General features: G+C 44.4%; 1 protein-coding gene across 2 annotated transcripts; it reads left to right on the plus strand.

Moving 5' to 3' along the window:
* Positions 1-4206: 4206 nt before the first annotated feature.
* rab2a (RAB2A, member RAS oncogene family) lies at positions 4207-25623 on the plus strand. Of its 2 annotated transcripts, XM_070918738.1 has the most exons (8): positions 4207-4361; positions 9779-9850; positions 11766-11833; positions 13752-13834; positions 15196-15288; positions 16171-16282; positions 20945-21013; positions 24544-25623. In XM_070918738.1, the coding sequence occupies exons 1-8, from the start codon at positions 4316-4318 to the stop codon at positions 24637-24639; spliced, it is 639 nt and encodes a 212-aa protein (XP_070774839.1). In that variant the 5' UTR covers positions 4207-4315; the 3' UTR covers positions 24640-25623. The 2 variants fall into 2 exon arrangements, with proteins under 2 accessions (XP_070774839.1, XP_070774840.1); XM_070918739.1 differs by lacking the exon at positions 9779-9850.
* Positions 25624-25985: the final 362 nt, after the last annotated feature.

Genomic DNA, 25985 nt, shown 5'->3' on the forward strand with positions numbered 1-25985 from the left:
AGACGCGACAGCTCCCGCCCCGATGCCGTTGAATCTGAGGCAGGATCAGGTCCGATGTTGGGCAAAGTTACGCTGTAAAGCTGTTGTGAGTTACTTGTTTAAAAAGTAATTGGTGGTTATATCTTCCGCGTTTAACCCGTGCAGAAATTGAACACAAGACACTGTGGTTTCACAAGCAGGCAGCCCTGCAGTATGGGGGGATTTACGGACCATCCAGTCGCTCACTTTAGCTTAGCCTCAGTGAGGGCGCACACTCCCGACCCCAGCAGCGAAGGTCACACACGCTAACAACATTGCATAATGCTGTCTGTATGACATTAATATTCTCTTTTTTTATATATATTGATCTTCATTTTTATAAATGATTTCACTGACTTGTGTAACTGAAATCTTATATCCTTTTTTCTTTTTTGTGACTTTGTGACATCTGTCCGAGGACTAAAGACCGAAAATTGCCTTTTGGTGGACTAACGTGCGGACTAAACGACTAAACACATACTCAAACAAGTACACACAAAGGCAAAAAAAAAAAAGAAATACAGGCCTTTGCTTCTCTCTGCAGGAAATGCTGACCCACTGCAGCTCAAACGCAGAAGTGGTTTCATTATTGCTGCTTGTGTGTGTGTGTGTGTGTGTGTGTGTGTGTGTTGACTGTGCAAACTATGAAGCTATGAATGTGCCATAAATGACTCCTTTTGATACGATGACTTTGTTTTAACTTTAGCTCCACCTGTGTTGCAGTGACTTCACTCTGTATGCTTGCTGCCATCAAGTGGCTGTTTCAGCTTAGGTTTCCACAATAGGCCAACACTGTACTGGCTTCTTATGAGCAAACAGTCAACAACAGATGGTTTTTTGTTTGTTTTTTTTGTTAGAAACATGAACATCCGGTTCGTTTCCTGCAAAAGTGTACCAATTCCTGTTTTGTTTTCCCCCAGTGACATGCAGTTATCCAAATTGTCTCCTCGACACATTCACGAGATCAACACTTCCTTGCATGATTTCCAATCTGTAATCCACATCTTATTGAAGGCATAATGTGTAAGATGTCTGCATTAAAATGTCTAAAAACAACTAGACCCGTGTTATGTATTTTATTCAGCTGTGTGCTTACATTATCCCAGATGTTTCCAACAATGTTCAAGAAATACGGAATCTCATTCAAGGTTTCATTTGGTCGCGTGTCAGTGGCGTCACATCCCCTTGACCTCCGCCAAGCTAGCGTGTATGGCAACGTGACAACGTGCACGTATGATTGTTCTGGCCACCGATAACAGCGCTGGGCTAGCCCGCGATTCAATTCACCACATAATATTAGCTACGGTAGCTGTATGGGTAGTTGGCAAGTTAACGTTAGCTTACGCTACTTGCGGCTATTTCGTTAGAATGAAATGACACAACGTGAGTAAAACTTCCTCCGTCCGTGAACGTGATTCGCGTCAGGTAGATGTTCATCAGCCATGGTGGTCGTTTAACGATGAAGACAACAACTTCCCACGATGCCACGCTACTTCACGACGTCATCAAAGTTAGTCTTTTGTTATTGTTTTGATTGAGAGGCCCCCAGCGGCAGAAAGGACATGCCGTGGCTTTAAACTCACCGCTCATTATTTGTTTTTGATCACATTCCGTGTAGTTAAACTATGCTGACCTATCATCATTAACTGGGATGTATTCAGTGGCAGAAAGGTACATTTGCTCAAGTAACGCTGTTTATTTGACAGCTTTTGTTACTCTACAAATAAGATTGTACACAAAACATATGAAGAGCCTATGAAATACGATGCTTTGCTATAGGTTAAACTATGTCGTGTAGAAACGACGAGCTGCAACCATTAGTAGATGAATCCACTATTTCGATCGTCATTAAAGTGCTTCTCAAATGACAGGATTTATCCGCGTTCCCTTTCAGTGATTTTAGTAATGTCAGTCGATTTTTAATGATTTCCAGGTTTGCACTGTTGGTTGGACACTTTGGGCTCTGGGTAATTGACTGGATTTCTCACTATTTTCAGATTTCTTAACAGTTAAATGCTGCTTGTACATGAATGCATCAGTAATATTAATCTAATGATATGACAATGATAAAGTACTTTTAATACTTTAAGCACATTTTCCGGGTTATAATTATAGACTTTCACTTAAGTAACATTTTCAGTGCAGGCCTTTTACTTATAATGGGGTATTTTCACAGAGTGGTATGAAAACCTTTACTTAAGAGAAGGCTCTGAATACTTCCTCCACAGCTGGATATACTACATATGTGTTTAGCATGTGCTCCAGGTGGTGTGGTCCTTTTTTTTGTGTTTCTGGGTAGATATGAGCAAATGAGAAGAAGTCAATGAACACTCACTGTGTACGATTCTTCCCTGATGTCACATTTCTGCTCCATACCTGAGAGGACGGAACTCAGTAGTTGCTTTAGAGACATTTAGAGACAGCGATAAGCGTTTTCTTCATTATTGAAGCAGTTTAGATGCATGGATCAATACGAGAAATGGCTGGAAGGCTGACCAGTTTGTCCGCTGCCGTAACCATGACAACTGGCCAGGGAAGATGAAGGGCAGCCACGGAAATGTCAGGAGGAGAAGCGCGTCGTGCTTTCGGTCGCCTTTTGTGGGCAGGCACAGGCCAATACACGTTTGCAGGGTGAACTCATTGTTGGTTTTGTTCTCCTCGAGGAAATCGTTGACAATAATGAGAAAGATGTGGTGCGATAATGCCAAACTGCAACGCTCCTGCCTCAGCGAAGGACAGGGCAGTGTTTTTGAAGTGAACGGCGTCATCGTTCATAAGACGAAATTAAAGGTGACGTCTCGAAGTTTTGGTCAGCAGTAGACTGAAGGGCTGATGTAGATACACAGGAAACACTTTAAAAAAAAAAAAGGCATAATTTGGCAGTGAAGGGAGATTTAAACCATGCCGTCCAGCATTCTCCGATACATCTGATGTCTCTGATGACGAAGCCGTCAGACCACTCACCTTTACCGAACCCACAACCTCAAAATGCAGCCCTCCGAGACACTGAATCCAAACACTTCCAAAGACTTTGTGCAATGGCTGAGTCACACCTACAAAGTCTCTCCTCAGACCTCACTGTGCTTAAAAATTCACCGTTCGAGGATTGGGCCGCGTGATTCCTTCGCTTTTTGTACATTTTCCATCTAGTTGGCCAGTTTGGCAGCTTTAAGAATCTCCTAAGCTTGTCAACCTGGGAGCTTCCGAGCTTGATTCCGTAGATGCCGCCTTGAATCAAAGGTAGACTCTGCGTCGTCGACGGCCTTGGTTTTATGTGTGTATGTTAAGTTAGAGAAGGACTTGAGAAACCCTTTTCTTCGACAACATCAGGAGCGGACACGCACGCTTGTCTTCAGCAGTGCGTCACATGAAAACTTTGTCTTTTGCTCTTCTGGACACGTGATGTCTGGCAGAGCTTTTCTGAGAGGAGTCCTCTGCTGCACATAATGTGTTGTATTTTTACATCTCTGTGCTCGTCGGAATGGAACAGAAGAATATGTGCGCATATGTGTGCGCCAGTGCTGATGATGACCACGGGGAACGACCCTGGTAAAGGCCCAGCGTAGCTGCCAGTGTTCTTTGCTGTAATCACCTCTTTAAGTCCAGCTGAATTTGAATTGCTTGTTTTTCTGCTGCTTCAGGAAACCGATCTGCCGCGTAAATTGCATGTGCTAGAGAAAGAAATCTGTACCAAAAAGGCAGCAATTTATATTCAATATATGTTTGTTTCTACAAGGCTACATTGTCTACGTACCATACCAGCTGGCATGCTGTTTGTCATCTATGTGAACAGAAAACAGTTTTGCATATCCAACCAAAACAGTTCACTTTAAACTGTAAACATGAACCGTTTAAACACATTTGATGGTGACTCTAACAGCCAAACAGCAACCTGATGGGGGAAGACTTTTGTAATTTGAGCTCATGCAATATTTGTCTGATGTTTTCTGTCTCTTACAACGATAAGAGTTATATTATCACATCTGGACTCAGCTGCTTGGCTTACGCATGAAAATTTGCCACACCAACGACAACGACTCCCGTTTTATTTAAATTAAAAGAGAGTAATCAAATAAGTCCCAAGTTTCCGAGGAGACCCTGAAGGCATCATACTGTAGCGTGGCGAGGGCGGACCATGTGACGTAGGGAGCTGAGGCTCTGGCTGTTTATTGTTCTTCCTCAGCGCCGACAGAGAAAAACAGGCTAACAAGCTGTCAGCTACCTTTTTCCACACAGTCCACGGTTGCTTTAACGAACGTGTAACGGTCGAGACAGCTGACTGCACAAACCAGGGGCCATGGCGTATGCGTACCTCTTCAAATACATCATCATCGGAGACACGGGTAAGCTGCAGCAAGAGCCAGCTAGACTGCCAGTTAGCATTCAGCTAGCTCCTAGCGGCTAGCTAGGGGTGTATTTCCGCAGTGTTGGATAGTCCAATGACGTGGTAAAAGCAGAGACGCAAGGGGTGGGATGACAGCTCCAATTCTACAACGTTAACATATTTGGATAATATTTAAAACACCCTGACAGTCCCGTAAAACGACACATAGGCACCCTAACACAAGCTTTCCCGATACTACTCTGGCGTAGCAGTTGTTGACACTGGTAGATAGATGTCGGGCCTTTTGTCCGTTTGCGTCGAGGGTGGGGGTGTTAGCCGCAGCTTGCTAGTCCGGCTAACTGCCCAGCTAGCATTAGCTGTTCCACTAAATATCTGCCAAGCAACTGTCACGGCAGCAAGTTGACACGTTTCCTAAGATCTATTTACATTCAATAGATATTCACGCTATCCATTTCCCATTTGTTGGGGGTGCATCATCAAACAACACAGTTTTCATTAGCTTAGCTCCTTCTCACAGAAGGCCAGAACGTCAAGCTAAAGCCTCTAATATTTCCTAAAATGGCGTATAGAGCACTTGTTATATCTGACCAAATTTCTGTTGCACGAATTGGAGTCGTTGCTGGATTTCTTGCTCTCTCTCTCCAGATATATATACATATTCATATGTATTTACTAAATTGTAGGGTTTTCTGTCGCCTAGCACCCTGTGTGGAAATCTAGTGGAGCAGTAGTTAATGTTGTCATCTGTTTACTGTTAGCTGGCTGTGCTGTTGAGGGGCCTGCTCAGTTAGCTTCCAGTCTGGCAGGTGCATTTGCAATGCTGATATATAATAATGATGTGGCACCAGTAGTAGAAAAACAGACAGGGTTAATAGTCAGCTGAGAGAAGAGTGACAAATATGTTAGGATTATTCAATACAGCAAACCAAACCAAAGAGCCAAATATACAGCCAAGACCCAAAACGTGTGTGTGTGTCTCCAGTCTAGAAAGCAACAATAAAATGATAAAATAAAATAAAAGATTGTATTTATTTTTGTACTTTGTCAGTATAAACCCAAACCAAGAAAATGTTTTGTAAAGTGAAAGCTGTTGAAACATATTGGGGAAAGACTCACGATGCGCACATGTGTTCACTTATTTTAGGTGATCACCGTGGTGGGCTGCGAGTTCACTATGGTGTTATTGCGAAACAGGCTCATGTTTTGCCTGCTGCTGCTGCTGCTGTTGTTGTTGTTGTTTATCTCCTAGTAGCGAGTGCTGAAGGCAGCTGCAGCCAAGGTCCTAGCTTGATTACATGTGTGCCATCACCACAAATACTGTATCCAGTCCCCCTGTGCAGAGCAGTCTATTTTGCTAATGGGTGGCCCGTGGTTCTTTTATGAGTTTCAGGGGATCCTCAGTAAAATGAGAAAGTACAAACCATCATTGCAATAACAAGTTCCAAATGTCTGTGAGGCCCATTTAAAAAAATAAAAAAATAAAATTACCAATAGGCCTACAACAAATGTTTTTTTTCATGTGCAATAGCAGCACCCACAACACACATTGAATCCTCCAGCGCTGACACCACTGTAGAGAACTTTTAGTAGGCATAACAGCCTGGATCTCCTGTGTAGAAAAATGTTTCGTAACTTATTAAAATAAATAGCATAGCAAAGAGTAGCCTGACTTTGTAATTGGATAATTACTGGTCAAAAACAGGAGACATTAACCAAACGTAAGCTTGTAGTCACATTTTCAGACCTCAAATAGTCCTGAGGCGTACCTCAGTCCTGACTCGAGGACCGTTTGTCTGCTGGTTTTTATTCGGAGATAGCAACGTGTCCACATGCTGTGGGGTTAGTCTGGTGCAGGTCTGTTGACTGAGACCCGCGGCGGAGAATACCCGCTCAGATGGTCCCGATGTTCGGGGGAACACAGAGATAGCGCCTCGCTGGGGCCTCTGGAAGAACGTCTGAATACTTTTCCACTAAGGGGGAGGGGGGGGGGGGGGGTGTTGACTGTCATACAGGTGTCCCCCTCTGCTTCTGGGTCATTAGCTTGCTGAGGGGTGCTGTAGTCATCTCCCAGGAGCAACATCGTGGCTATTAATAATCAATTTTTTTTAAAAACAGTTTTACTGATAGTATTAATCGGTCAAAAATCTTATTGTCGGTTAACGGTTAATCATGAACATCCCTACCTTTGACGTCATAGGTCCTGTTACATTTTTTTGAATGGAAAGACAGAAATCTGTCACGGATGTACAGCTGCTGGCTTTCACAAACACAGCTGACAGAAAACTGTTATGGCACGGCACAGGTGACAGTGATTTTGATATTTCCTAAATTGAGTTTGATCAAGTCAGCCATTTCTATGTCGTCGCCGTGTGATGTCACTAATTCAGGTGGGCCCTCGTCAGAGATCCATGCCTCCGAACCTTATTTTGCCAAGCACAGATCCAGCTGGCTCACTTGTTTGTTGTTCCCAATGTAGATCTTCCTTAAAAGGGTTTTTGTTGTTAAGATTAGGGACGGCGTGATAACAGATCTAACCATATATCTCAGTAAAAGCACGGTTTCGGTGCTCGTAGTGTTTTGTTTTGCTCTGCACAGAGTAGGCAGATCATCACTTCACCTAATCCCACACTCTCTGGCCGTGCTCCGTCTGGCTGTACCCTGACTCACGTTGGATCAAGACACACATACACACCGAGACATATGAGATAAAAAGAGAAACAATTACTCACAGCAGTAACTGCTTTTACATGAGCAATAAACAGCCCATGTCTCAACAAATTAAAAAACAATCTTGTAATAATGTAAATATCACTTCCTCTAGCCGTATCTTGAAGAAGGTTGACTTGTCCTGCTTCCATTTTCTAAATGTTAATAATCAAGCCATAAGGCAGCCAACTGCTACAGCTTTGGAAGTGATGGGACCCAAAGCTGTGGGCCTGCAAATATCTGAAGGAACTGTCAGTCTGTTGGAGGGTGTTTCCTAACACCGGATCACGTGTCAACAAAGACATCAACAGTTTCGCTGGTTGACGTTCCACATTTCTAGAAAATAAGCACACAGAGCATATTAGGCGGGAGACTAGCCCATAGAGTGTACATATGGGCATGTGGCTGCTGATGATGGATTGAGTTTAGGGATATTATCTAATTGTTTCCTGCTTGTTATTTAAGCCTTGGAAAAAGCAGTCAGTCAGGTTCTGTTAAATGTCGGACTACGTCTTTAAATTTGATGAGTTACGTGAGTTAGTTATTCCAGATACATCCCGACACAAGCCTCGTCATTTTGACAGTAAGATAGAGAGGGACACTTCATTTGGGAGGTTTTTTTTTTTTTGCCCAAAGTAAGTTGACACCAAGCCAGAGGGAAAAAAAGGCTGGTGTTACCATGTGACCAAAAACCAACTTTTTTCGTTTCTTCGAAGTGGTAACCAACATGTTTTTTTAATGGCTTTTTTCATTTACTATAAAGGAATCGTTTCAGCATTGACCCGCCATATGTCACAGATGTTATCATTGGTAAAGGGAATTCATTTTTTTTTCATTGAAAACCCCCTTTTACATGGAAAAATACAAGTGACAAAATAAAAAGAACCGTTTGTTAACCAAATAGCGTCCTACCACCATCATTTTGCACTCCTACCTGGTTTTTTTTTTTTAATATAGCCTGTCAAGTCCTTATCTGGACCTCCTGCAGACCAATGGAGATTCACTGGCTGTTCTTTGATACAGCCAGGTGTTATCTGTCCTTCATTATCTCAGGTTAGTCATGGCTTACAGTGGTTTGACATGTTTCAGTTGGGTGTGTCTATTTGCACCCTGGTAACTGCAATGTTCAGTCCTGGTACACCAAAACAAATACCAGTGTGTATCCCCCGATCTGCGAGAGACCAGCAGCTTCGTCCAGCAGCTTTTTAAAGCCCTTGGTTTTTCCCTCCATTGCCCTCTTGGCTGCAGTCTAACCCACCCGTACCTGCTCCATACCAACTGTCAGACACACCGGGCCCCCGTGTCTTAGATCTGTGATAAGCACTTCCACTGCACTCAGAGAATGAGGAAGACCCAGTGCCATTAGTTGGGCCAATAATTATTAATAATTACTTCTCAAGGAATGTGACCCCCATCTGCCAGATGGTGGGGCTGTAATCAACGTCCAAAAATGCAATTTTGGAAAGGCCACGTCCCTCACACACTTGACTCCGATTGACTTGAAATGAGAAATGCATATCCAGCTATCAAGCATGGAGGCTGTATGATGTGTTGCTCCGGTTGTGTCTTTTCTTGTGGGTTTTTTTTTTTTTTTATAACTATGTGCTGACCAACAAGCACCGGTGTTCACAATGATATTCAACCTGTCCCTGGCTCAGTCTGTCATACCCACACGCTTCAAGTCCACCATCATTCCTGTGATCAAGAAAACAAGACCAGTCCCGCCAGCTGGCACTCACCTCTGTAGTGATGAAGTGCTTTTAACGGCTGGTCAAGGATCACATCTGCTCCTCACTACCCAGCACACCGGACCCACTGCAGTTTGCTTACCGTCCATAGCAGACATCCTCCACACCACCCTAACTCGCCTGGACGAGAAAGGGAGCTATGTGAGGTTGCTGTTCATTGACTACAGTTCAGGGTTCAACACCATAGTTCCCTCCAGGCTCGTCACAAAGCTCGAGGACTCGGGAACACACCTCACTGTGCATTCCTGACTTCCTGACGGGCAGACCCCAGGTGGCGAGGGGGGGAGCACACCTCTTTCACCCTCATCCTTACCACCGGAGCACCCCAGGGCTGCATTTTGAGCCCCCTGCTGTACACACGTGACTGTGTAGCCACTTTCAACTACATCATCAAGTTTGCTGACGACGCAGCTGTGGTGGGCCTGATCACAGATAACAATGGCAAGGCCTACCTGAAGGAAGTAGAGGACCTGACCCGCTGGTGTCAGGACAAGAACCTCCTCCTGAACGTCAGCAAGACCAAGGAGCTGGTAGTGGACTTTGGGAAGAAGCAGGGGAGGAACTCATCACCAAGGGCCTGACCAGGGTGCTGCATACAGACTGTTTCACCTCAGACGCTTGAGGAAATTCCGGGTATGCTCTCAAATACTGAGGAATTTCTACTCCTCCGTCCGTTCAGCCAAACGTACAATAGGCGGTGCTCTCCCCTGCCTAAAGGGTATTTACACCAGGAGCTACCAGAATAAGGCTAGGAGAATCATTAAGGATCCCAACCCTGCCAAACAGTGACATCACACATACAAAGAAGCCAGTTGGTCTATGAACTATCACCATATTAGATTTGAATGAATTCTATGTATAAGATGTTGAATTTTTTTGTTGTCCATTTGAAGTCCATTTGCCTTGCTGCATTAGACCATTTTTAATGTGGTGTGTGTGTGTGTGTGTGTTTGCTTTTCAGGTGTGGGGAAGTCATGTCTATTACTACAGTTCACAGACAAGAGGTTCCAGCCAGTTCACGACCTCACTATCGGTAAGAGTGCCTGTCCTCAACACACTCGGCGTTGGAAATGTATTCATGTTGAATGTATAAAATATCATCACGGTTCAGCATATACTCATTACGCGCACGCCTCCCGTCGGAAAGCGGTGCGTAACCTGTACAGCTGGTGCAAACAGGCTGAAAAGGTGGAGCTAATTAAAAGTAATTGGCTGCGGCGTGTTGTTCATCAGCCGTTATCACAGCAAGAGACAGACCGGCCACATCACATTCAACGCAGCACACCGCTCTTGGAAAATAGGACAGTCGCTGCATCTGACGTCTTTAAAAAAAAAAATAAATAATAATAATAAGGACACCAGTCTCATCTTAAAGCTCATTAAATCATTCATTAATAATGATTCTTTTCTCAATCATAGCAAATTACAGGTGAGATTTGTTATGATGGGCTTATATTTCTGACTTTAGAGAAGGCACAAGGTATGCCAAATATGTAGAGCCCGACTGATACTGTATTTTTGGGGCCAATGCCGATACCAGTATTTGGGAGTAAAAAATTCTGATATCGATTTATATATACAGAATATACACATCATTATGTATTTGAGCTGGAACCAAACTAGTTTGCATTGCATTGCATGCTTCTATTAATATAGAATATTATAATATCTGTAAATAGCTTAATATTCACTGCTGATGAATTGAGTCTTTATATTTAGGTGTATATAAATGATGTCCTCCTTCACATTCATGCTCCAGCTTTGTCCTGGACCATTATTTCAGAGGACTGAGCTCCAATCAGAAACTCCGTTTTTCTCACTCATCAAGCCATTTCATCCTCAGCAACATTTGGCTGCTAATGTGTAGCGGTCACAAACATTAACCCGTGGTTCGCTGCCGCAGAGTCGAGAGGTGGACAGCACCTCGGCTGCAAACGTTCAGGCGACTTTTTAGAATGAATATTTTGTGAATGCTGCGCGTCCTGAACAAAACAGTTTGGCGTGAAGGCATGTACACCGTGTTACAGTTCTGCTCCTATTAATGTTATAATGTATAGGCAGAACGGCCTAGGACCCTCACTCATAAGCGTCCACTCACATTTCTTGACCCCCCCCCCCCCCCCCAGCTGTATTTGGCAGCCATTTTGATGAGTTCTTGTCCCTGAGGAAAACAAGTATTGCGCGAGCTCTAAATAACAATCAAAAAGCGTATTGCTTTCATTTCAACTCCTGTTTGACATTTCTATAATATTCCTACAGATAATACAAAAGTATCATAACAACACCTCTGACTGGCCAAGTCATCTGTGTGATCCACGTACAGCAATGGATGAACGAGCTTAAAGCCTCAGGAAGGCTGTATTAGCAGGTGTGGCGCGGCAGTGTAGCGCCCCACCGAAAAATTGGACGTGCCAGTATTATCATCTGACTTTCGCTGAAACGATAACACGATAACAGCTCCAACAGTTTATGTCGGCCAATAAGGAACAAAATATTTGTAGTGCAGAAATGAGGGTTTTTGGTACAGCTGAAACAAACTCTGGTGCGTTTGCTCGTGCGAAAGTGAGTCGGCTTGAATTCTGGTGCAGACCAAAACGATTCATAATGCTTAAAGATTATTTGGAAAACCGTGGAGAGGAGGTTTGAAGGGAGGTGTGCTGTGTTTTCGTTTTAGCATTTTCCTAATACAAAGTGAATGAAACAAGTTAAATGTTGCGAGCAGGCGGTAACTATCACCCCTTAATACCAAGTTACCAAGTTTTTTTTTTTGTCCCATTTCTGTTCATCACCATTTTATGATATATGAAGTTCCTGTCTTATTTTTTGCAGAGAGCTCTTTTGTGACGCCTGAGAAGATAAATAAACGTATGATGTTTATTGATAAGCAGCAGGACTTTTTGATAGCGTCAGTACCTAATTCACGTGTGTGTGTGTGTGTGTGTGTCTAGGTGTGGAGTTCGGAGCGAGGATGATCACTATAGATGGCAAACAGATCAAACTGCAGATCTGGGATACGGTAATATATCTATTGTACTTATTTATTTATTTATTTATTTTTTTTTTAAAGGAGGCTTCCCTAATTGTGGCAGCACATTCACGACTGTGTAAAAAGAAGCTTAAATGAATGCAAGGCTGTAAATGTGTGGAAGCATCTGAAATGCAACCCCAGCCCTGTTAACAATCAGATGACAGTAGGGGGATGTTTCAGGAAGGAACATATTTCTCCATCTGTGGAGGTTCTACCATAACTGTGTCGTGTCTGAACGTTGATGATGATATTCAGGCTGAATTCAGCGCGCCATAAACTTAAACTTCTGTTGATCGTCTGGCCTAAAGCCAGCTTACTGGTGCAAAACTGCCAACAACTGGACCGGTGGTGAATTGTGGGGTACACTTGGCTCTGAATACCACTTCAGAGGTGGACATAGGCATCCAGTGTGAGTTGCTGTGTATTTAACCCAGTTACTCAAATTACGCAAATGTGGGTGTTTTACATCCTTTTTTCCAGGTCTGTCCCGACTACTGGCACTCTGATTTCCTGTACATGCAGTTAACCAGTTGCCCAGCAGGTGGAGCTAGATCTCCATGTAAAAACACTGCTCTAAGCATGAGAAGGGCAGCGAGAGGAAAAGGCCCACAACAGTGACGTTCCCGACTTCTCAAAACTCAAGATGACTGCAGGTTTTCTATCCTACCGACTTGCTGCCAGTCCCCGATGAGACAATCAAAATGAAAACCAGAAGGGCTCAGTGGACCGAGCTCGTTCAATACACCACCACCACCACCACCACCACCACCAAAAGGCTGGAGAAACCAGCCGAATCATGCCATATGAATACGCGTGTGTCCATGTATGTGTGTTTCTGCACACAAGCCTGCAGGCCAGATGGCAGACAGACACAGCGTTCCCTCTCTTTCACCCTTATTTATCATTTATTCACTAATAGCATTATCGACTGGTTGACTGCTCAGTGAATGTGGCCATCTAACTGGCTGTTTGGTCCACTGACTGGTCCTCTGGCTGACTGCTTGAACGCCCATCCGAACGGGTGTCTAGCTGTCTAACTAACCGGCCCAGTGACTGAACGACTAGTCCTTTCACTCGGTGGCCGACCGCTTCATTGACCCCCCCCAGACCGGGTTCCTGGGTGACAAACTGGCAGCCTGGTCTGTGTTACTGACTGACTGTCTGTCTGGTTTTTCTAATGAGGTCAGAGCAGTGCAGGGCTGCAGCTGCAAGGATAGAGTGCTGTTTTGTTTTCTACTCTGGCCTGCACGAAACACTGACAACATTGTTACTGTACATTGAATGGAGACAGAGGATGAATAGACATGGGGGGGGGTTAGATGGTGAACAGAGTGATGGAAAGAATGAAAAGATGAGTGATGCAAGGAGGAGACGGTGGAGGTGAAACAATGGGGGATAATTCTTGAAGGGGGAGGGAACGCACAAGGTGAACTGTATACATGACGAGCAGGAAATGCTACATGTTTAATCCATATGACACCACAGCTAATGTGACCTTCCATGTTGTTCATAAATAAGGAAACTGGGAGGTCACACACACACATACACACACAAGCAGAGAGAAAGAAAGGGATTGTTACTGACAGAAAAAAAAAGAGAGAGAGAACTCCATTGTATCCAATTACAGGCTCTGCTCTGTCCTGTCCTTACCCCAGCTGACTGAAAACCAGGAGCCGGACTCTTAACGCTAAAGAATCACAACTGGTGCATAACATGTATGGGACTAGACACCATGAACAGGGCTTGTAGCTAACCAGGACTGGTGGGAGGATGGCCTGTAAAGCCCGAGTCAAACTGCAGCAGGATCAGGGCTGTTCGAAAAGCAAAGCATCAGCAGTTGTCAGGGGTCATTTCAATTATTCAAATTTCAATTTCTGTTTATTAATATATGTATGTGTTTCTGCAGGCTGGTCAGGAGTCGTTCCGGTCCATCACCAGGTCTTACTACAGAGGAGCAGCAGGAGCACTGCTAGTCTATGACATCACAAGGTAACAAAACCAATCGGACGGACCCCTACACACTCTGTAGCCAGGCTGCGTTCAGGAACATTGTGAAGTTGGATGCTAGCTTGAGAAACAATGATAACATGATAATGAGACACAATGGGGACAAATTCGGTAGATTAGCATCCACCACGGCATCACCCATCGGTTTGTGGACTACTGTTTTGAAGCCTCGGGTTTGGCATTTCGCCATCTTGTTGTTCTGGAGCCAGAAGTGACCATATTTGGACGAAAGGGTGGAGCTGGGGTATCTGAGAACTAGAGGACACTGTGCACGCCCACCTACACCTGCAACCTGACTGCACCTGGCTAGGCCGTTCGAAGTAGCTGCTAACAAAGTTAGCTTGTAAATGTACTTACTGGAAAAAAGTGAATCAATCACAAGGTAGCCCCGCCCTAAAGCATACCCTGCTTTGTCGTCTATTTTACTCTGAACGGGACCATAATTTACTCAATGAACATCATGCTGTACTGAAGAAGACTTGAAACCAGCGACTGAGACCATAAACTCGTGAGGAAAATGTTTGCTGAGGTAATAAATCAAGAGAGAAGTAGGGTCATTTTCCCATAGACTTCTATACAGTCTGACTGCTTTTTGCAACCAGTGGAGTCGCCCCCCGCTGGCCATTAGAAAGAATGCAGGTTGAAGGTGCTTCCGCATTGGCTTTACTTTTCAGAACCCGGCGGTTGGTGCTTGTTCGGCACGCAAATAGGAACGACAATGACATGAAATCAATCAATTCAGGTCTTCGGAGGCTGATTTTGGCCAAGATTTCCCCTCCACCCGCTTCCTCTCTGTCAAAAAAACTACTGATACATTTTCTGTGGACGCTCATGTTTTCCAGAAGAAGAATGGTGGGGGTGGGGGTTCTTAGCGCTGACCTAATTTGCAAATGCAGGTATGGAGTTCACTTTAATATGAATATTGTTGGGCATAGTGGACGTTACAACCTCTAGAGGGACTTAATGCCTCACGCTGGAGGACCGTAACCTAGAACAAAACGCCAGTTCTAATTCTGATCAACTGCAAACTCTCCTGATCTGCAACAATGTAGTATTAAGGGTGGCAGCTGTCCTGCTTCCACGTGTTTTTTTTTTTTTGTTTGTTTCATTTTTCTATAAAGGATATGTTATTTTTAACCCCCTGGGTGAATATTCATATCGCTACACACATCACAATTGTTCTGCATTAAGGTTTAAGGCCTCAACCATGAATCTCAACGTCCTGGATTGACGGGGGACCTTTTTGTTGTGTCATTCCCCGCCTCTGTCTTCTCTTGTTTCCTGACATCCCTGTACTGTTGACTCTCTCTCTCTAAAAAAAATGAATTCTGTTTTTTTAACAGAAGGGACACCTTCAACCACTTGACGACCTGGTTAGAGGACGCTCGTCAACATTCCAACTCCAATATGGTCATCATGCTCATTGGCAACAAGAGGTAAGCTCCTCTCCGCTGTGAGGTACGTTACACAGCGACGGTTACACCCCGTCCTGCGTTAAGACTCGACCGTCGGCAATGTGTGGCCGTCAGTGGTGTTTAAGAGCATTGTGCTGCATAACAGTGCTTTTGTTTAACATTCGTCCGAGCAAGCTGAGATACCGGGCCTGTTCCGAGCCTCACGCTTGTATTCAAAGATAAATAAATCAAACTCAAACTCAACAACATTATGTAGTCGGCTTTAAATGAAGAAGTCAGATCTGCAGCAAACCTGCGCTAGCTATTCACAATGCTTGTGGCTCACTCTGTACCTGATGTTAGCTAACGTAGCATTGTGCAGGATAAAAGAGCACTGTTAGAATTGTAGTCACCTTGAAACTAATCCTGCTTTCGGACGTATCCTACATGCCCTTGTCACATTTAAGTTTAAGGAAGTTCACTTCTGCAAAAAAAAACAAAAAAAAAACAACCCTGAGCTGGCTGACAAAACTGATGGCTCACGTGTCCAAGGTTACATAACAGCGTTATGTAAGAAAACGTGCTGTTGTTGGAGTACAAATGCCTTGAAAATAATTTGACTTTGTCAGAAAACTATCTATAAAATCTACCAGACGGGAGTTGTTTAAGTTAGGAAATTAGCATCACCATTCATTTTACATGGAGCTGGGGTTAGGGTTAGCAGCAGAGGGCATGAAAGTACATAGAATTTGCCTTTTAGTCAAAACAACGAAGACCGAGTCTTCTTCACTTGCTGTTATCAGCGATATGGGGTCGTGAACAGAAGCTCAGAAGTCCTGGTTTAATACATTAGAGACCCCCCCAATTGAAAACACCTTACGCCGTTGCATTACCGTGTGTTTTGTGTGTGTGTTTTTTTTTTAGCGACCTGGAGTCGAGGAGAGAGGTGAAGAAAGAGGAAGGTGAAGCATTTGCCAGAGAACACGGCCTCATATTCATGGAGACCTCAGCCAAGACTGCCTCTAACGTAGAGGAGGTAATAATTCACACACGTGCATATATACCCATGCACACATCATTCATTTCAACGTTGACACCCTGATTCAGGCGTCAACACACAGAATAATATTCCAAAATGCTGTAATCTCCACCTGTCTGAAACATATATACTACTCCTTGCTAACACCAATGCTAACCACTTTTCCCTCACATATAAATCTTTTCTTGTAAGAAGGGCCACCCCAGAATTTCACACACGTTATCTGCTGTTTCTCAGATACCAGTGCTTGCCTGTAGACTTCTGTAAGCTGAAGCTTGTCCTTTACACAACGCGAGCAAAAACTTTCTTTCACTGAAGACAATGATGAATCTTTGAATATGTCATGATTGAAGTCAGGATGCGTCCACTATCTGTCACTACTTGTATCATGGCCAGAAACTGTCCAAATAGAAGATGTGCGCTCCCATCAGGAAAAATAACCGCATCTAAGCTTAAAATAGTGACATTTCATCAAACTCACTTTATTCTGCGCGTTTAGAATTTAGAATTTCGCTGAGAATGAACCGTTTTCATCAAATCCCGTAAAGAACATTGTATTCTGCGCTCGAATGCCAGAAAGCGAAATTTCAGTGAACTGCAGGCTGTGTGCAGAGGAAGAGGACAAGAGAGATCATTGAGAGAGATGGTAGAACACACGAAAATAAAACCTACTAGGGCACTAAAATAAATGCAGCATTTCCATGTTTGGAAATGGGCGACGACAACAACAAGAACGGAGACTCGGCTGCAGACCGTTTCTCAAGCCTTCAAAAAGATCCACATTTTTGAGTTGTAATCTTTAAGACTTCTTTGGAGCTAGACGCCATTGGCTTGACTGTTTATCCGTAGCATCATGGCTCACCATGCTGGAGCCTGACCTCCTAACCTTGCCGGCTTCACATTAGCATCGTGAAGCACTGTCAGCACGCTGAGCACACTGCTCCGCCCCCTTGCAGGGACACACCCCTGGTGTTGTGTGTAATGGATGCACGGCGTTGTCCTCGGGGACCCCTTTCTCACTTATCCAATCACATAAATAATCCCATCCTACACAGCACAGCATGCCAGCCAGGGGCACCGCAGAGTGTGTGTATGTGTTTGTTTACATTGATTTATTTTTTTTTTCTTTACCCTCTCTTGCCTGGCCTATATCATGCAAACACACACACACACACACACACACCCACCCACCCACACTACTGTCGAGTAGAGCTCACTCTGGGGTTAAGATGGGGGATGGGGGCGGGGGGTCTGCATGTGTTAGTGTGTGTGGCCTCGTATTACTCATGTTGTGGGGACATGAATCTGTTTAGACGGTCACATTGTGGGGACTCGCCAAGTCCCCATCAGGTAAATCATTCAATTTTAGGGTGAAGACTTGGTTTAAGGTTAGGGTAAGGTGTTAGGCAAGTTAGGGTTAGGTAGTTGTTATGTTTAGTCTCCAGGAAATGAATGTAAGTCAATGTAATGTCCTCTGAAGTGATGAAAACATGACTGAGTGTGTGTGTGTGTGTGGTATGATTAATTTGTCTCATTAGTGTCCTCTGAATCCTCCTGATACCGCTCCTCTCCGCACTTCCCTTCATCTCTCCGCGCTCCATCCCTCCTCATCCCACGACGTCCATCATTTTCTCTTTACCTCCCTCCCGTCCTCCTTCACCTCCCCCTTCCCACTCTCCACCCATTCCTTCCTCCCCCTCCTCCAACGTGTCTTCCTCCCCTTTCCCCTCCATGTCTTTCTGCCCTCTCCCATTCACCCCCCCCTCCCTCCTCCTCCTCCTCCTCCCCCTCCCTCTCTGCACCATCATCTCCCTTTCTCTCTCTCTCTCCAGCAGTATATCAACCAGTTATAGTTCATACATATTCATAACCTCCACCCTGCATCCCCTAAGCGACATCCAACAGCCAATCAGTGCGCTGGGTTTGTCGTCAGGGTCTGTGGGTGGACATGGGTGGTACTGAGAGAGAGAGAGTGAGAGAGAGAGAGAGAGGGAGATTCCCGTAAGCACCTTCTCATCCTTTCTTCCTTCCTTCCATCCTTCCTTCCTTGAGCTCCTCTCCTCAGCCCCTACTCATTTCTGTTGCTGATTCAGCATTCAGGCTATTGTTATCCAAATGATTCTTTTTCTTCTTCCATACGCATTTTGATTGACTGCTACTTCTGCATGCTGTCGGCCACAGAAACCATTCAAATAGCAACCATATTACGCTTTCTTCAACATTTTTTTTTTTTTTCTCAATGTAAGTCAATGGAAAGAATCTTCAAATCCTCTCCAACCTACTCCACTCTCAGGCACAATTTCCACTACCTTCCACTATTTCTTTACTACTACTACTACTACTACTACAGTCTTTATTACACATACTTGAACTATTAAACTTTTTTCAAAAAGGTTTTTATACTAGGAGAAATCCGCTACATAATAAAGTAAATACTAAATAATACATACATCCTAAATAAATAAAGTTGTATCTTATCTTACACAATCGAGTAACAGGAGCTCGCAATGGGCCCTTTTCACAGCAGCCATCTCGACGTGTCAAAGCAGGGTAAACGCAGGTGTTTCCTGTTCCGGTGGGGGCTTTTAATTTGAAAATCCGGCTTCCACCAGAGTGTTTACCCTGCTTTGACCAGTCAAAATGGCTGCTGTGAAAAGGGCCAATGGGCGCTCCGGTGGAAGGCGGATTTCCAAAATAAAAGCCCCCAGATGGAAACAGGAGCTTACCGGGTGGCCACAGACAAGCCTGGATTTTCAAAATAAGTCATTCATTTCAGATTCTTCCATTTCCAGCAGTGCTTTGTCATTTAGTCTTCCTCTGTGTGTTTTTCGGTCGACTATGACCATCTGTACTTTTTCAAATATTGTGCTTTTTTCCCACAATTTATCGCAATAGAAATGAAAGCCACTGACAATATTACAGTTTAACTTTTCTAGCTCATACCTTCTTTTGGCAACACAGTTCAGCGTGGAAATTCTTTCAGTCTTTTCAGGCAATTCATGTCAACATACAGCTTTTTACACTATTACAGTTTCATCTTCCAGCTTTTCTAGCAATGTATTTCAGCTGTCAGCTTCTTTAGGTCGTGCAGTTCAGCTGCCAGGTTTTTCAGGAAGCGCAAGTTTTCTAGTTTCTTCATTTCTATTTTTTCTTGTATCTCCTCTGCTCTATTTTCTTCACTTCTCCTCTCTCATTTTCTTGCTTAAACTTTCACCTCATCTCTTTTCAACTCTTCATGCTCTTCTCCTCTGGTCCTTTCTTTTTGTATTCTTCTCATTGTCCATGTTTTACTTCTGTTGTTCTCCCCAGTTTTCTGTTCCCTCCTTTCATTTTCTCCTGTCTATACGATCTGTGCAACTCTGAGCTTTGATATTACCAAGACATTGGAGAAAAGGAAGGTGTGCAGAGATGCAGGGATGTGTCAAGGAAGGAACGAGGACGGGAGTGAACAGGGCGGAGTGCACCATAGAGCACCCTTGGGCCATTAATTTTTTTTTTTTCAGACTGGGTGTCAGATAGGAGTTCAGGACATATTTTCATTTCTTTAAAGACTCCACTGAAGACATACATTTCTATATGTGTGTGTGTGTGGAGGCAATTGGTAGCAGTTTGTGTGTGTGTGTGAGATCTGAGTTGATTTCAGATCTCTAGTTTCTCCCAGTTTCTCCCCAGTTTAGACCCTTGAGACACATACACTTAAGAGGTTGTCCCTAGAGACAAATGCATCAATACCATAGTCATAGGCTAGTCGCTCAGGGAGCTTAATTCCACTTTATTCTAACGTCTCTGATCCAGTAAGGGGTGTGTGTGTGTGTGTGGGTGCGTGTGCGTGTTCTGCAAATATCTTTTTGTTGTGGCAACTGTTGGCTAAAAGAAGCAAATCTGCTCTGAAGTGTTTCTGCATCCTCTAACAAGGTCTTCAGTCATATCACCTAAATCTCTGAAAGCTCTGGAAGGGCTTAGATTAGCATTTTTAGAGCATCTTCTTTCCTTGATGTGTTTCCTGTTGAAACAGAATACTGGGACAGGACAAAACACACCAATGTGTTATACGGAGGGGAGGGGGGGGGGGGGGGGGGCAGTTTGATCAGAGGGATAGAGGAATGAGACCTTGCAGTGCCTGGTTATAGCGCAGGCTGACATGAGCTCATTTTATTACATTATCATTTTGCGGTCTTCGACACCCCATATCCGAAAGATGCTACCAAGCGGCAAACAAATTCACACACACACACACACACACACACACACACACACACACACACACACAGACACATCTGTTTTATGACGTCTTTGGTTGTTTGCAAGGTGTGTGTTTCAATTAACACAACTTGTGAACGCCATGCTGTTCAGCAGCCAGTCCTTTTTTTAAATGTGGAATGTCTGAGCTTCTCAGCAGCATTCCACACACACACACACACACACACACACACACAGAACATTTAACCAATCAGTTCACACTTTCAGCCGTCATTTTGATATTGATCTAAAACTGAGAATGCGTACGTATGTAGTAAGTTAGTGAGAATGATGGGTGGCTTTTTTTTGTTGTTGTTTGAACTGAGCAGCCTCATTTACAGGAGTCAACATGCAAATATGAATTGAATCTCCCCCCCCCCACCCACCCCCCCTTTCTCACTTCCTGTCTCCCCCTCTCAGGCTTTCATCAACACAGCCAAGGAGATCTACGAGAAGATCCAGGAGGGAGTGTTTGATATCAACAACGAGGTGAGACATGCTGTTCCTCTCATTCTCCTTCCTCCTCCTCAAACCTCCCCCCTCTTTTCCTCTCCTCTTTCTCCTCAGTGTGGTTTTCCCACAGTGTGTGTGTGGTTTGCCATGCTCCCTCTCCCCCCTTTTCTGCTTCCTTTGACTCCAGCCAAGCAAATCTCCCTGCGCTCCTCCTCTCCCCTGCTCTATTTTCCACTCGCTCCCTCTCCTCACTCCTCAGCTCTCTCTCTCTCTCGGCACCTTGCCAGCTCATAAATTCCTCACATCCCACAAGGTCTCAGTCATTCGGCAAGAAAACAAACACTCAGCCAGCCAGTTAGTCTGTAAGCTCCCTATCCAGCCAGTCAGTCAGTTTGCTATCCAGATGGATATCTGCTCAGTGCAGCAGTCATCCAGGCAGGAGAGTCAAGACACCAAGCCTGTCAACAAGTATGCGCTTGTCAGCAAGGACTCATACTGCTCCCACGTTATGAATTCTAAATCCGAAAAGGCACTTCAAGTGTGAACGTCTGCGTTTTCAGGCCGGTTTCGTAAAACGCGGAAATGCCTAAACAATAGGAACATGGCTGAATTGCCTTCTTTGTTGTCCTGTTTTGGTCAGCAAACAACAAAACTGTACATCACAGCTAACATCTGGTTAAACACAAAAAAATCTTTGTTCTCATTAACCACCATTGTCCCGTCTTCCCGATATCAAGCCGCCGAACAGGCATGAATTAGTAGTGATTTGATCCTGGCTCACGGTGCTACCCGTTGACCAGGCTGACAAAATGACTCTGCACAAACAGATGTGCAAATAAATAAATGCTAAGTCTGGCATTTACGTTTTATTAGATAGTAGATCTCTTTCTCTACGCCAACGATCGCACCATCAAAATTTGGACGCGGCGTCCGTACGCCTTCGGACGCACAGCCGCGTAAACGTGTTAGCGTCGTCTATAAATGCAGGACCCCCGAGCAGATCTGGTACCTGCACCGGCTCCAGGAGACTCATGGGCGGATGTGCATGTCCCCGATATACAGCCTGAATTACCATGCTCTTCTCCATCCATTCAGCCTGACTTTGTGTTCAGCCAATTTTCTTATGGTAGGCAGGTGGGGTTTCATTTTGCCCTAACCAATCAGTAGCAAGCGACGCATCTGTCGCACGCCTGTAGCTGCTCCTAGGAGCAGTAAACGTAACATTGTTCACATTGATCAAAGGAAAATGCTGTCTGAAAGAGTTGCTGTCACTGTGTGTGTACAGCTGTGTCGATCTCATCCATATTTGTTGGCATTCTTCCTGAATCTAGCCAGCTAGTTGGCTGTGAAGGAAGCTGACCCCGCTCTTGATCCCGATTTACAAATCTCTGATTGGTCAACAGCTTCTTCAGCTGGCAGAATCAGCTACTGTCAGATACTGAGCACAGCACCTGATTGAATCACTCGGAGGAGATTCAGAGGTCTGGAACCAGGCTAGGCTAACGTGCTCCCAAGTTGACCGTGACGGTTATCCGGTAGTAAATCGGTTAGGAAACCGTGTCACGGTCCGCACTGACCGTCCTCGTGCAGCGCCAAATATGAGCCTGCACACACGGGGACCGTATGTGCCGACAAACAAGTGTGAGACACGTCCGCGCATGTGGAGAGCCAATGTAGTGTACAAACACAACCATGTCTGTGCTCACGTCTCTTTTGGAGTGTATCCGGCCTTTTAGCCGGCCTGCCAGCCAAGTACAAATGTTAGTCAGACGGGACCGGAGTTAGCAGCCAGCGAGTGTTTTTGTTATTAGTAACAGTAAGACGGAGCGAAGGCAGGCCGGCTGGCCAAACCACATCAGCTGAGAGAGAGAGAGAGAGAGAGAGAGAGAGAGGGAAACCCCACCAGAAATGTTGGCAGCCACTATGAGAGAACACTCACTCACACACACACACACACGGCCTTAGCTCAATAAATGTGATTTAAAGGCATACAGTGTTTCCCAGAGGCACTGCTGCTACTGAGTGTAGGAGGGGGAGTTACACTGAGAGGGAGAGAGATAAATATATACAGAGGGAGAGAGAGAGAGCGAGCGAGGCTGAGAGTGTGCTACAGGACACAGAGCTGCGTCTCTCCACCACCCACCCACCCACCCACCTGCCTGCCGTCCTCTCCGTTTCTCTTCCTTTTATATGTGCCTTTCTGTTTCCCCTCCTCGTGTCCTTGAGTGCTGCCAGTGTTTCCTTTTTTGTCTTTGTGCAACGCAGCAGCACCTGTTGCTTCCCCCTGTGATGTGATCTAATAGGAGCCCTGTGCAACGTTAATCTTACCATGAAAGCAACGCCGCACTCATACTTCAGTGTTTCTTCACTTAGGGGGTGACTGTAATTACGAGATATCAGTTTTTAATGTTTTCTCGCCGAGATGACTGCCCTCTGTCTGGAAAAATCACTACTATCATCCATCAAATCAAACAAATGACACAGAAGTAACACCGTTTAGTAACGTGCAGGGTGAGGAATCTAAATGATCACCTGTCCACGGCCATATTGGCTTGTTAGACAGCCCACGTGCCCCTTTTGGAAACCCCCACCCTCTCACCTTCCTCAGTGCGAGTGAAGACCACACAGCAGACTCTCCATGGCGGCTTCATTTTAGGGACCAAGAGACCGGACGCTAGCACTGCCATGTTTGTCTCCGCAATCGCAAGGCTAGCCCGTTACCAACCGCCAGTTAGCTTTCTGTCCGGCTCGTTTGTTTACTCAAGAGACATTTGCACCATGGACTCCCCGACTCTCTGGACTGACTGTAAACCGTGTCTCTCGTGGAGCAGTTCATACTACGGCAGAGGACGGTTATGTAAAAGTGTATTGCGCAACACAGTCAATAGGGCGGCCTCCTCCGTCTCACCTTCAAACATCAGCGCTGTCACGACGGCCGTGGCCAGCAGCACAAATTTGCAACTCGACATCGATTTTGTTTTGTTTTTTCGCCCCAGATTTCCTGCACGTAAATGAGTTTCTAGTGCTTTGATTCACCCTAATTGAAATAAGTGAGATCTCAAAATGTGGGGTTTTGGGGCCACACGCACAGGTAATTTTTGGTTTTTTTTTTTTTTAACGTTCTCGTGTAGGACTTTAAGGAAGATATCATTCTAACCAAGGAGCGAAGCGTTCCGTGAGTCAGGACTCAGCACATCTTATTGAACCTTTTACCTTTTGTGAGATGAGTAAAAGTACATCGATGAATTGGTTTGAAAATAGGACATATAAGATCATGTGTGAAGGTGAAAGCACGTATTTTGAGAACATTAATATCAAACACTGTGTTTGCAAGACGTTTCTGACGGTTGCGATTCTAACATAGTCCTTTGTCCACAAAGCGACACGCTTTCCTAATCATACCGATAGATTTTTTTTTTTTTTTTTACCATCGTGATCTCTGTCTTCACAATGATAATTCCGGGGCATTTTATTATTCTTGAGTGAGATCTTTTTATGGTGATATGCTAACCTAACGTCTCTTTGTGGTTGCCTGTGTCTGAGTCTTTGTCTTTGTCTCCACCCAGGCTAATGGTATTAAGATTGGACCCCAGCATCCTACCACCAACTCCACGCTGTCCGGTAGCCAGGGAGGCCAACAGGCTGGAGGGGGCTGCTGCTGAAGCCCCAGAACACACCTCCTCCTCCTCCTCCAACCCCAACCCTTCCTCCTCCTCCTCGCTCTCTCCAACCCTCCCTTGCGTTTCTACAGATCTGTCCAGGCTCACTAACAGTTTGTTAACCTTTCTCTCTCACTCTTCCGCTCCATTATTTCATCCATCCATCCCTCCCTCCCTCTCTTTCTGTGTCTCCTATGTCTCTTGACCATACTGTAGCCTCTAGGGGCTATGTCCCCATAAATCAACGTGACTTCCCACAGCCTTACGAGGACAGAGTCAGCTTCACCCACTGATTTAGCCACCGAATTCTGAAGTTTTGCAGTTCACCTTTACTTTGGTTAAATAAAAAAGATTTTAAAATGTTTTTTTTTTTTATTGTTTTGAAAAACAACCCATAATTCTATTCTATTCTTAAGTCATAAGGATGTTACTGTACCTCAGAATCCTAAAAAAAAACAAAAAAACTATCTTTGGTGAGTTGACTTTGTCCAGACAGAGACAGGATTGTGGGTAGCAACGAAACACACTCTTAACAACTGACTGTATGGAGCGAGACATGCGCTGTGTTGTGTCTACACACACACACACACGCGTCTGTACATGTTGTCAAGAAAATGACGCAGCATGTCGTTAGCAGGACATGTTTCTACATGTTGAGTCCGTTTTCATGCTGTGTGTATAGGGGTGATATAGGTATTCCAGTATGTCATTTCTGTAAGGTATAGGAGGCATTCAAGTCACTCTGTATTTTCTGTCCATAAAAACAAAGTGCAAATTATGTTTTGTGCTTCCTTTCCCTGTTTTTCCGTCACGTTACCTTGTTCTCTCTCTCTCTGTCTCTGTGTCCCTTTTTTTTTTTTTTTGTTGCTGAGTTGCGAATCATTTGTATTTAATGAACACTACGAACTGGCTGTGGCTTAAAACAAAAACAAAAAAAACAAAGTGTTTTAAATTGTCTGGGGAGAGAATAAAAGACCAAACTGTTCAGTGTGAAAATGGATCCTTTCGTGACGAAAAGAAAAGCGGGAAAAGTAGTTAAAGGAACGTTGAGGGATGCCCGAGAGCAGGCATTATGAAGTTAAGAAGTCAAAAGATTGGGAATCGAATCTTTTTTTCTTTTTTTTGGTTAACTGTATTTATCGGGCACATTTCTGTGTATATATGGCTCTTTACGTTTCTGTAGCTTTTTTTTTTTTTTTTTTTTTTTTTGAAGACAGGCATGTTGTTGTTGTGGTCTCGTTATTTCTTCACCAGGGGGGGCTGGAAAAGAAACCGTTTTGAACCTTCAAGCAGCACTTTAGCATTTTTAACAATTCTCATTTAAACCCAAAGGTACTCAGACTGCCCTG

Source organism: Enoplosus armatus, chromosome 14 (assembly GCF_043641665.1).
Source record: "Enoplosus armatus isolate fEnoArm2 chromosome 14, fEnoArm2.hap1, whole genome shotgun sequence".
NCBI lineage: Eukaryota > Metazoa > Chordata > Actinopteri > Centrarchiformes > Enoplosidae > Enoplosus > Enoplosus armatus.